Below are 13,049 nucleotides of genomic sequence, written 5' to 3' on the forward strand. Positions count from 1 at the left end.
ATTGCTGTTACTAATTGAAAGTGTAATGTTAAGATATTTTTTTATTAAAATGAAGATTTACATTTAAAAGCCGTATGACTTCTGTAAACAAATATAGAATTATGAGTTGATGAGAAAATATATTTCAGAAATTTTAACGACACGTTCTAATGATTTTAACATAGTTTCAGAAGAAGGTCTTTTTTTAAAACGTCCTTTAAATTGTTTCAAATAGTTACATACATATATGATCATTATGATTCTCATATATGTCGGTGAATAGACTGTATTTTTTAAATTGTATAATAAGCTTCTATAACATTTGTGGTATGATATAGATAGTAGATCTATCGTAACTTTATTCTCACAGTGCACATAATAATGCCTTACATTACGATGTTAATTTAGTAAAATATTATTTTATTAATACAATTAATGAGAAAAATAGAATATTATGTTATTAAATTAACATCCTTATATTTCACGGTAGATAGAAATTTACATTTTAGATAATTATAGATAATGAGATATTTCAAAATTATATTAGGCAATTGGTTTTTTTACGAAAATTTGAATATAGAGAAATTTTTAAATTTGCTACAATGTCAGATCTTATTCATGAATAAACAAAGTAGAAATTTGGGGATGGAACGTTTATTTATCTTGTGTCCTCGAGTTATTATATTTTTATAGGTACAATAGTAATGTTTAATAATAAATCAAGATTCCACTGCTAAATCTACTAAATTGTATACAATGCTACATAATTACCTGAATTTTTACAAGATTGAAAGACTTTAGACATGAGGAGGCTATGTGTTAGATTAACGGAATTATAATTATATCAAAATTTATTATTTGATTCAATTATTAGATTTAAAAGAAATTACTTTTTCTATGATTTATTAAAAATTACTTAATTTAATTCAATGTAGTGGTATTATAACACGACGACTAAAAGCTTTTATTTAGGTCTACACTAATTATTTTAAATGTGCACTTCCTTGTAGATAAGCAACTCCATGTTACTGCAGTACAAAACTGGTAACAATTTCAAAACAAAGTCAAGTAGGATATAAGTGTACATGAATCTTAGGTTTTTTAATAGTTTTGATGTTGCACTTTACTGCTAAAAGTGGTTCATACGTTATGTTGACCAGTCTTACACATTAAATATATCTTTGGTATATCTTTGGTCTTCGTCTTTGTTTCTCTTATGAGAATCGTGTCTTTATTATACTCTTTTAGCTGTCTTAGATATAAACTGCACTGTTGATGAATATTATTAGATTTGAAGGTGTTTAAAAATATAACTATTGTTTTATTTATGCGATTTCACATGATAATATCTATTATTCAAAATGAATGCTTTGTTATTTACGCCTGTATTAACAATGTATAAACAACGTTATTTCTGAAATATTTATGATATATAGTTCATATTTATGCGCAGTATCTATTATGAAATTTTGTAAAAGATTTTTTATCACTTACTTCGCTATTTACTGACTATACTTTTGAACTGATAATATTTTTTCTGACCCGAGTTACAATGAGTGAAAAAAGTAAAAGCAATTTTGTATTTCAATTACATAACAATTGCACAGAATAGCGAGCAGTCACGTAGTGATAGTCTAAATATTCGCGCGCAGTCTTGCGGGCACTGTGACATCTAAATAGATGAGTAAGCAATAGCCGTCAAGAAATGCCAATTACGTGATACAGCTTGTTTCTCTGCATTGTACGATATGATAGAATCATCTTATATGGATTAATCTAGTTAGAGAAGCTTTTAGATGAGAAATTTTATTGCATTCATCGGTTAATATCTTTGCAATCAAGTTTGGATAATAATAATACTTCTATAAAAAGATTAATTTGCTCTTGTTAATTAAACAAAATATTTTAAGTGATTTATAATTAAACATAAAATATAAGCGTAATCGTTACACGAGTCGTGCCATAGATAACAAGTCTGAAGGAAATGTGTATATAATAGTTTATTAAAAGAAATTTCATATATTGATATATTATTTCGTATTTCATATATAATATTGAATATGAATAAATAACTTATAATCGATTCATTGTCAAAAGTATGAAGAAATTCATCTTTCGGTCTAATTCAGACCTTCTGATTTTATTAAGGGCTGCAATATTTATGTCGTTACTTGCTTTCTTTATTATAATTTTTTCCTATACTGTGCTATAACGGGATCTGCAGTTAATAATATCGTATGAATTTAGTCCATTATTGTATTTTTCTAAGATTTTCTGGTGAAGCTTTTCTGAAATTCTCTTCAATTTTTCGACCAACCAACTTAGAATTCCTAAACCACACAATCGTAATTTATCAAACGTACGATACTTAACATAAAAGTAAACTGTTTTTTTTACTTATATAATTATACAGAATAAATTTTACTTTTTACGATTGCACATTTTTTTTTAGTTTGAAAACAAGGAAAAACCAAAAATTAATTTCAGAGTTATTGCGACCGCAGAACGTGATAGGACTAATTATAGTCACTTATAATTAGTAGAATTAATGAGCATTATAAGATTATAAGAGTTTTAGAATATCCCTGAAATGGCTGCGGATGCCGTTTAACAAAAAGCGAAATATTTGGAGTAGCGACACCTCTTGGAAGCCATATTTTGTTAAATTTGATTGGTAATGAATGACTCGATACATTCCTCTGCGAAAAAACACCAACCATCGTCAAACGTATTCTTTGTCCATGAAACGTCCATGACAAATTGAAGTATTTCGGTGCAATTCACAAGTATTACTTATAGGTATGTATGTATTACATATTATAAAATACATTTCTTATAAAATAGAGAAGTATTTCTTTGCTATATCTTAAAATACATACCTTTTGACAAAATATGTGACATGAAACACAAAAGCATGTTCCAAATAGACTTTGAAATAGAGTCCCTATGGAATACGAAAATATTTAACCTTGGACAGGTACATATCATGATTGGTAGGCTTTATAAAATTAATTTCTACCTGTTTTTCATGGTTCCGTAGAATACTACAGCAAAATTTGAACCATTTAAATTGAGTTGAGTATATACATGCAACACAATCGGGAAAGCTATCTTGATTTCTAATAAACCATGGAAATTCTATGCAGATTAGGTTTTTATTCATTGGTGCTATTCTAGGAAGAGGAAGGTGGAACAGAAAAATTGGAAAAATAATTCATGGCCATTTATGAATAAAATTTATCTTAATTTATATGTATGTCATGACTATTGTAATTCATGTTGATATAAGAATATCGTGTCGTTAAGAAATGCATATTGTACTGTGTCCCTTACTGAGAAATTATCTCATACAAGTCTTCACAGTAATGTATAAATTACTACAAAAATGCAACTTTATGCGATGGTGAAATGCAAAATTATGGTGTGTTTCAAAGTAACATAAGACTTTAGAAACCATAATTTTTAATTAATTTCTATGCATTTCTGTATGAATGCCCTACAAAAGTATCAAAATATCGAAAATTGAACAGTTTATGAAATACTTACAGCTTGCTATTTAAATATGTAATTTAAATGTCTTATAATTTAACCAAAGAAAGTTTATAATTTATGTCTTATAATTTAATCAGTATTATTCTATCAGTAAATAAACACACTTATAAGATATATTGTCTTAGTAGTATATTGCTTTTTTTAACTTCTCAATAACGTGACTCATTTTGCTTAGCATATCAAAGTGCTTAAAAAGTAATATTACATTTAAAAGCAGATCAATAAAAGTATGATGAATGTGTAACATATTATGTGTAACACGTTTCGTGTTTGAAGTTCTGTTATTTTTATATAGAATTATCACACTTCATTGTTATGTATCAAATATCTGCCGGAAATTTTAATGAGTGCAGTATATATACTTTTGTCGATAAAAATATCAACAAGTTTCTTACACAAGAATACATATAGATCTTTAAATCAATGGTTCATTCATTAGAAGTACTTTTATGATCCAGGAGTATATAAAATGTAAGGCACACAATTTGCTGCACGAATTGAATGTCTACCTGCTTTATAACTCTCAAATGTTTAATTAATGACCTCTGATTACAGAAAATGTTCTTAGTAAGATCGTTAATATAATATAAATAATATAAGATAATAACAAAAAACAATCGACAGATGAAACTATTGTATTAGATTAATACGATAATCTGCTTTCTTGTTCCTCTTTAAAATAGTAGTATATGATATTACATTATGTAAATAATTGTTACGACATTTAGTTTGTCTCAACATAATAGGGACTATGGAAAAATTATTTAGGCCTTAAGGCAGGTGACTGGATAGTTTATATTATTTGTAGTATATCTGTGAGATATTGTGCGTTCAATTCCTGCTATGGTCCTCAATTTTCCTACATCCCTTCAAATATGATAGAAATACATAAAAAATGAGCACAGTTTTCAGAATAACAAATCCTATTACATCTAAATTTAAGTTACCTACATCAAATATGAATTATCGTGCCATATTGTATACATATAAAATGATAACCAATTTCAAATCTTGTATTATGGATTTTACTAAATTTAATAATTAATCATCTAATAATTAAATATGTAACTGAACTGATCGTTAACAATACGTTACTATTGCTGTAATAGTATCTAGTAAGTTTGTTTTTCGAAGCAATGCTGCGTTTATATGTTAGCTAGTTCAATATTAATTCAATATTACATATATTGATATATTATACCAATAAAATTTTATTTTTATTTCTTCTTAATTTTTGAACTTTCTATTATTTTGCAGGTGCGATTTTCAAGGAAACATAGTTTCGAAACTTATCTTTTTTCTTTTGGGTTGATAACGCCTTGATAATTCTATAGAATGCCAATTTATATGGGTACATTGGATGCTAAGGTTCGATGTCTATGTGCTCGCAAGATCGTAACACGCGAACTGTCGGAAATTGACCAGAGACCACCTCCGGAAAGTTAAAATCGGATATAAAGGATGGCGGGTGTTCATAAGTTTCGTATTGCTGTATTTTAACCTACTTCTCCATTCCGTTGAAATGGAACGAGGGCAGTTTTCATGACCAGTGGAAAGGCAGTAGTGCTGCATCAGAATCGATTTTAACGTATATCTGTCTTTTAGGGCGTCAGATTAATCCTAACTCTACTTTGTCCCAAATTTGTTTCTTATCCGTATAACGGATAGTTCTTTTATTTCATTTTTTAAAGGAATCAATTACAAAGTAACATCCATAAACTCTTATATATTGTTTGAGTTTTGTATTAAGCCAATAGTAGGTATTTTAACAATTGTATAGAAAGCATTGAAAATTTATTAAAAATAAAGTTGAAATTATACGAAGTTATACATTTCTACATACAATTGTAGATAATTTCATATTTCTGCGATGAAAATATCTATTATTTATATCGGTATGTTTACAATGTTTCATGCCATTTATACAAAATATTTTAATAAAAATAATTGAATTATTCAACTTTATTTTACGGCTTTATATGTACGTATATCTGATGTAACAAATTTGAACTGAAAGCACGGAATGCTTAAAAAGATATGGGATTTAAGTGAATAAATTTCAAGATTTTTATATACTAGTCTATTTCGCTTTATCCAATTTGTTAGATAATAAACATAAAATAAGATTTAAGTTGAAATTTTCATATATTATACAAAATTTACTAGACCGTAATTAAATCAGCATCAATTACATTTTTCTATTCAAAGACTTTCATAATTAGAATCTATACTTCTTTCGGACAGTCAAAATCTTTTTTATAATGAACTTATATCTTCTAAACAATTTTTGATAATATTCAGACGTAGCAACAAATTAAGCTACTGATAACACGGATGGCAAGCATTTAATTTGAAACATCTTATCCTGCGGCCATCCAAACATTCTGCGAAGTCTTTATCTTAATTTTCTGTACAATAGAGCATCGTGCACTCTAATTACAGCCAGGCTATCCGAAATTCAAAGACTTGTTCTCATTTTTAGTGCTCATCGCAAATGCACACTTGTACACTGAGTCGTTTTATCTTCGCTATTTTTGTAGGGGGTTCCTTTAGAACTAGACCAACCAATCATTACTCTTCACCCTCTGCCCTGGGAATTTACTATATCAAAATTTGTTCTTGCTGCGCTTATCTAAAAAATATAAATAGAAATCGAAATTACAAACTTAGTAATTCAATATTCAAATAGTTTTTATCAAATACGAATTCTTTGGTTCGACTGTCTGATGTCAATTCGATGATATTAAGTTCGTGATTATCTTTAATCCGATTAACTCATTAACTATCATTTCAATAATCAATTGCTTTTCATTAATTTGACGGGGAACATCGTCGCGTCGTGACGGACAAGGGTTGCGTTGTATTGGTACCAGTTTGTACTTACTTATTCTACAGGGTAGGCCAAAGTTCAGAGTAGGATTTGAGAAAAGAATAACTTCATTCTTCTTTTGATTTCATGTTACAGGTTCGTATATGTTACAACTGAGATTTAGGAGATTTATCATGATGAGTTACACTGAGAAGCAACGCATAAAAATAGTAGACTTTTAGTATCAAAGTGATAAGTCCATTATCGGCCGCCACGTTCGCCCGATCTTTCGGCTTTCCATTACTTTCTGTGGGAAATTTACTATCTAAAGGAATAGGTACATGTGAATAGACCATGTACACTTGAAGAGCTCAAGGAAAACATTCTTGCAGAAACTGGAATATTAGAACATTATATAATACTCAAACATTAAACATTGTTATGAAACATGCTATCGAAAGAATCTGACATTGTTAGACAGTAAACAGAGGGTATATAAAAAATATTATTAACTCTCATACATAAACTCCATACTATTATAAGCTTTAAATATTTAGCAATATCGTACAAACATGTTATAAAATAAGACAATTATTTATGTTTTAAATCCTATTCTTAGTTTTAGTTCACCCTGTACTTACGATTCGCTGTTCGATAGGTTCTTAAGTTTAAGAGAGTTTCAAATTTCAATCTAATCGCCACTTCTGTCCATTAGCCGCATACGTCATTGCTCGTCAATTATTAGATATTAAAAATTGTAATTATATTTACAGATATCGATAATTATATTTACATAGCTACGACAATATCTGTTGATAATTTCGGGCAATTAAACTGTCTACAGTTCTTATTTTCTACCTTCAGCGTTAAATCTCGGTATTTATTTCTTTTGTATTTTTGACATTTTACAGAGAAAATTTGAAATATTATAAAGATACCTTTTTTCAAAATGGATTAAAGGAAATTATGTTTTAAAGTGTATTAGGAAAATGAAATACAATTTAGTCACAGATTTCTATTACATATTTCCTAAGAATGTGTTTTTCCATGAGGTTCTTAATGTTATTATGTATACATTCCTCAGTATAATTGCGAGAATAATGCAGTACAATAATCACGAAAATATGTGTATATGATTATAAAAACAATAATCGATAATCTATTGGCGAATGTATACAGGACAGAAACATCTGAAAGAAGCAATTCCAATACTAACGAACAACATTTTGTAAAGAAATTAAAGCTGTCTGTGGGAAGTTGATTTGATTCTAATGAGTATGTTCTGAAGGATATTCCTAGGCTGTCTTTGTATTTAAAAAGAAGAAAAACGAATTTTTTTTTCTTGGTGAATCGATCGAATTTCTTATTGTAAATATACTACATAAATAAATAAAAAATTAATATATATAAATAAATATATTTAGAGATATAGATATAGAGATAGATATAAGGTATACGATGTAAGAGAGGCAGAATGTAGAAACATATATACATATCATACATGTATCATGGTATTGCATAACTAGTATGTACTCTGAATCAGTGATAAAGTTAGGAAAACAACTTCCTTCGTTATTCACTTCTTGGACCGGAAATCGTGATTCGCTAACACAACATAATCTCGTACCTATCAGTCTAAATCTTCGTACAGAATGTTATAAAAGAAGACTTTGAAAGCTTATCGTAGGTATTCATCGAGGGGAATTAAAAATATCTAATCAACATCGGTTCTAAAATTAATCCTTTCGATATTACATCAAATTTCAGATTCGACACACATGTCAATCTGACAATATTTAAATCAGATAATTGATAATATATAGATGGTAGGAAGAGGTTCAACAGAATGACGATTTCGATTACCAGATTTGATTCTTTTGAATTTTTTACTGTGGACTATGGATACTCAAAGAGTTTTGTCTGTGATGCATATTATACATCGTGAGTGATGCATATTGTGGTAAACTTACAAATAAAATGTTATTTAATACGAATATGAAACACCGAAGGAGTATATATCTAAAGAAGTATGTGGATCTATGATGATTAGCTATGTTTTATTACTTTCAAGAAATGTATAAATTTATACAAAATATCAGACTCTCTTTTTGCAAAACCTTTTGTATGCCTTCCCAAAACTCTCTACAAGTACTCTTTTGTATTCACACAGCTACACACATACTAGGTATAACTCTGTCATAGTAATATTACACTGTACGTACATATATAAAGAAACACTATATCAAAATTGAAATATTATAACTTATATCTATAATTATAGAATATTAATTTGAAATACTACGGTTACAAAAGGATTACAAAAAACTCAGACATTGTACAATTTTAATTTTTAAGCTCTATATTTTTAATAAATATACAAGGAACAACAAAAATGTACAACATTATATTACACTATTCTATATAGATAAGAGTAGAAAAGCGCTTTTGAATTATTACTTATTGTTGTCTAAATATTAAAAGAAACAGTGAAGAAAAATGAATCTTAATATCTTATGTCAAGAAGTTTCGGATACTAATGTTAATTATATACATAGAACTGAACAATTAAACACATAAAATTAATAATGATTATTCACGAATATTTGTTATGATGACACCATTGACATGATGCAAACGTTTTAATATACTGGAAATAAGGTATTTTTTAAATAATCATTACTGATTTGTTTCTATTCTTCTTCCAAATGTTTTTTAAATCATTCTTTACCATACTCGCTCTTTCATAAATTGATTTTTTTTTCGTAGTGAAATATTACTAATTATCGTACTTCAAAAATTATCGTATATCGGCTATTGCGGCTCATTCTGAACAAATTGGTAACAAAGTTCACACGTGTTCAGAGTTGAACGAAGCATTGTTTACAAACCTTGAATATAAACACTGGCAGTATATCTTGTGTCTGAAATTTTTGTGACATAAAGTTCGCTCTTTTTTAGTATTTCTTTTAATATTTGAATGACAATAAATAATAACTCATAAGTTTTTCACTGTTATCTATATAATGTAATGTAACATAATGTAATATATTTTTATTAATCCTTGTACATTTATTGAAAATGTATAGCTGAGAAATTTAAAATTGTACAGTGTTCGAATTTTTTTGTAACTGATCATATAGACGTCCTAATGGTTTAAACTAAATGTTAGATTCGTTGAAAGTACATAGTCGATATGAAAAACAAATGAAATGCAGAATTAACAGTATTGAAATTATAGTATGAATATTTGTATAGTCTAAGTTAAATATATACATTGGAGACTAGAGAAACAATGCTATCTTTTATCTTATATCGTTCTGCAGCCCTTGGTGGGGTTGAATAGACTTTCAGTTGACTAAAGCAGGAAACATGAATTGAAACAAATGCTTTTATATTTCAGACATTCAGACATGGCTTTCCACATCAGCCGACAGCAGTGGCATTCGATCCAGTTCAAAGACTTCTTGCTATTGGCACTAAATCTGGATCTCTTAGGATGTATCCTTTCATAATGTTTTAATATGATCAATTTAACTAGGTAAAAGGAAAAGAAGAAAGGAGTATCCACTAGTGTAATAACAAAATGTATACGACCCGATCAGGTATAGCTTTCTATATGATTAAATTCCTAACAAGACCAAATAGAAGATTAATTATAAAACAGACCATATTAATAATAGATAATTATAAAGATTACGATAAATTATTCTGAAAATAACTTTGGAAGAGTTTAAAAAAGGAAACGTATACTATCAGTGACAAATGCTAAATTAAAATTTTCTATCTTATGATATACAATATACATGGTCAAATGGTATCTGTTATAAAATGCAAAGAGTAACTTTTGAATTTTAGAATAAAAATAACTCGTTTTTATGTTCTTATAAAATTTCTTTTCACACAACTATATACTTTTATTGCATTATGGTATTCTTGTTTAGTAAATGTACTAAATATATTATTTAAAACTTTCTTCAAGATAAATGTCATTTATTGTGTTTTATAATGTAAACAGCAAGTTAAATATTTACATATTTAAAAAAATAGCGCGTTTCTTAACATTATTTAAATTGTATTATAAAGTACATATAAAAAGCATACATATAAAAAAGCATATTTTGAAAATAGCAAAAGGGATATCCATACGGCAAAATGATTAAGAGACATTTGAATCTCTTTCTGTGAAAATTATCTTGTCGTTTGATTAACTCTTACATTTACGTTTCTAGTGATTTATTAAGATGTCTATAAGATTGTTAAAGAATCATATCGAGTGAAGTTATCCAATTTGATTGGATTAATTACTCCGTACAGTTGGTTTATGGTTCGTCAACCATGTGTTCTTTCACGTGGGTGCTTTTATTGGTCTATTCTGACTAAAGATTTACCATGTAGTGAATGCTCATCACAGCTCGATAAGCTTCCTAGTTGCTATCGAGACAGGCAGTTGCTACAAAGTAACTACTTTCATCTGACGGTGCGCTTTATTGCTCAATAAAATCTTTGAACGCTTTCTACAAAGAATCGATTGTGCATGTATGAAGAATGCAGAAAATCAATGATTGCATGGTGTGCTAGAAGTGATATGATGTAGAGATACAGAGAATAACTTGATTTATTTACAATATATTTCGTTTATTTCTGTTAATTAACTTATTAATTGAGTTATCTTGTAGAAGTTTGTACAATTACGGAATTGTAATTAATAACGACAAATTAATGATTATTTAATCAGTCTTAGTTCCTGCAAATGTAAGTATGATGTAATTTACTTTTTATAGAAATAGAGCGGCACACAGAAAGGCAGGGGATTTCAAAATACGAAAATTATCATGTTCAAGAGATTGGCAAACCCGAGTGACGAGTTAGTTCATTTTCCCTAATTAGTAGGTTGAAGGGGAAACGTGTTCTTCCCTAGTCCCACGAGTCTTTATCTCCTACATTTGTACTATTTGTATTTGTGCATTGTATACATTGTCATCGCCTTTATACGTTCTTCATACTATTTTATATATATTATATTAAATGTTAATAATTTACCAAATATTCAATGTGAAACGATGAAATTTGCCAGATGTGTTTCAGATTTATGTTTATATTAATTATCCCAACTGTTTTTAAAAAATATGCTATGCTAATTAGTCTTGAGTTTTATTGAGTTTTATTATTAAATGTATCTACTAATCATAATTTATAAGATAAATACAAAATATTGTTCATTTACAATTTATTAAACTGTGACAAAATAGACTCTAACAAGGCTTGTAAAATGGATATTTTTGATTTTCCTTAACTAAAACATGATAAAATAGTTTGGGTCGACCAGGTGTAGATGCACATGTAAGACACGAAGGATGTACAGCAGTGGTACAATTACAGTTTTTAATCAACGAGGGAGCATTGGTTTCCGCTACCGCAGATGACACTTTGCATCTATGGAATTTCCGACAGAAAATACCACAGGTTGTGCAGAGTCTCAAATTTCAAAGAGAAAGGTCAGTCTTTTCATTTATATTTTTGATTTTCATTTCATAGTATAGATGTATTTCTTGTTGCATACGTTAGTAGTTCACCAACGATATTAGTTTTGCCTTTTATTCCGTTTTCAGTTGTTATATAAAATACACGAGAAAAAATAAAATATAAATGATAGAAGTAATTATTACTGAGTATTATTTTTAAATGACTGGCAACTCGTTACTTTAAAAAACAAATAGATTCTTATTTCAACTAATCATTAGACAATAAATTTCATATATTCTTTCGTGTTACATATTTAAATCTTTTTCATATTTGAAAGATTTTTCTAGATAATGACGAATAATTCGTTCTATTTCAAACAGAATAACATGCATCCACTTACCGCTACAAAGTAAATGGTTATATGTCGGTACGGAACGGGGGAATATTCATGTGCTTCATATCGAGACGTTTGTTCTTTCTGGATATGTAATTAATTGGAACAAGGCTATCGAAGTGTAAGTACGCAAATGTTTGTCTAAGTAGTTTAAGCTAAATATGATTAATAACCTAACTATGAACAGTATCATACGTACATGTGTAGAATAAACAGCGGCAGCGACATATACTTGCAATTATGTACGTCTTATTTCAAACTGTCTTTATTTTTCTTTAGTCCTATACATATTTTCTTACTTATTCCGATAGTTGGATTATTTTCCGATTTAGAAGTGAACAGTTTGATTTCCCACTAAAAGCGGTTATGATAGAATTTGTCTTTTTATTAAATTATTTTATTAAATTTATTAAATTATTTAAGTAAAGTTACCTAAACATCTCTTCGAATTGTGATGATGCAAAAAATATTTTTTACATAACGTGAATGGTATCGAAGGACCGATATCTAGCAAGAATATTTTTTCCCAAGGTTATTCCTCAGAGCTTCCAAGGTCATTGATATTTTTTATGTATACAACTATATATATATTTTGATTTATTGCATCGTGTGGTTGGTAAAAAAAATACGTTCAGGTATGTATAATAACATGATCTTGAAATGACCGATTTCCAAAAATTGAAGTTTTACATATCATTTATGTCTATCGAGATCGCAGACTTTGGCCAAGATGCCTGAACTTGAGAATGTGAAGCAAATATTTTTTATCGCGTTAAGAATATCTAGAAGACTTGATCATAAAATGTGCAAAACAGCATACACTTTCCTTTACGTAATCATCTTCGTAAATAT

General features: G+C 28.3%; 1 protein-coding gene and 1 long non-coding RNA gene across 11 annotated transcripts in view; both read left to right on the plus strand.

Moving 5' to 3' along the window:
- The window catches only part of LOC100744239 (syntaxin-binding protein 5), a 73,982-nt gene that overhangs the window by 4,445 nt on the left and 56,488 nt on the right, over nucleotides 1-13,049 (plus strand). For 9 of the 10 annotated variants that reach the window (XM_012381045.3, XM_012381043.3, XM_033318816.1 and 6 more), the window contains exons 2-4: nucleotides 9,741-9,838; nucleotides 11,653-11,835; nucleotides 12,184-12,318. In XM_012381045.3, coding sequence (XP_012236468.1) covers nucleotides 9,741-9,838; nucleotides 11,653-11,835; nucleotides 12,184-12,318 — 416 coding nt within the window. Of the gene's footprint in view, nucleotides 1-9,740; nucleotides 9,839-11,652; nucleotides 11,836-12,181; nucleotides 12,319-13,049 lie in introns of those variants that run through there. The other variant, XM_024364989.2, reaches the window with a different exon arrangement.
- Nucleotides 6,321-6,941, plus strand: LOC117151229. The gene is made up of 2 exons (XR_004460993.1): nucleotides 6,321-6,427; nucleotides 6,497-6,941. It is a non-coding gene; the product is annotated as an uncharacterized LOC117151229 (long non-coding RNA).

The sequence above is a fragment of the Bombus impatiens genome, unplaced genomic scaffold, assembly GCF_000188095.3.
Source record: "Bombus impatiens unplaced genomic scaffold, BIMP_2.2 scf_0120, whole genome shotgun sequence".
NCBI classification, from domain to species: Eukaryota; Metazoa; Arthropoda; class Insecta; order Hymenoptera; family Apidae; genus Bombus; species Bombus impatiens.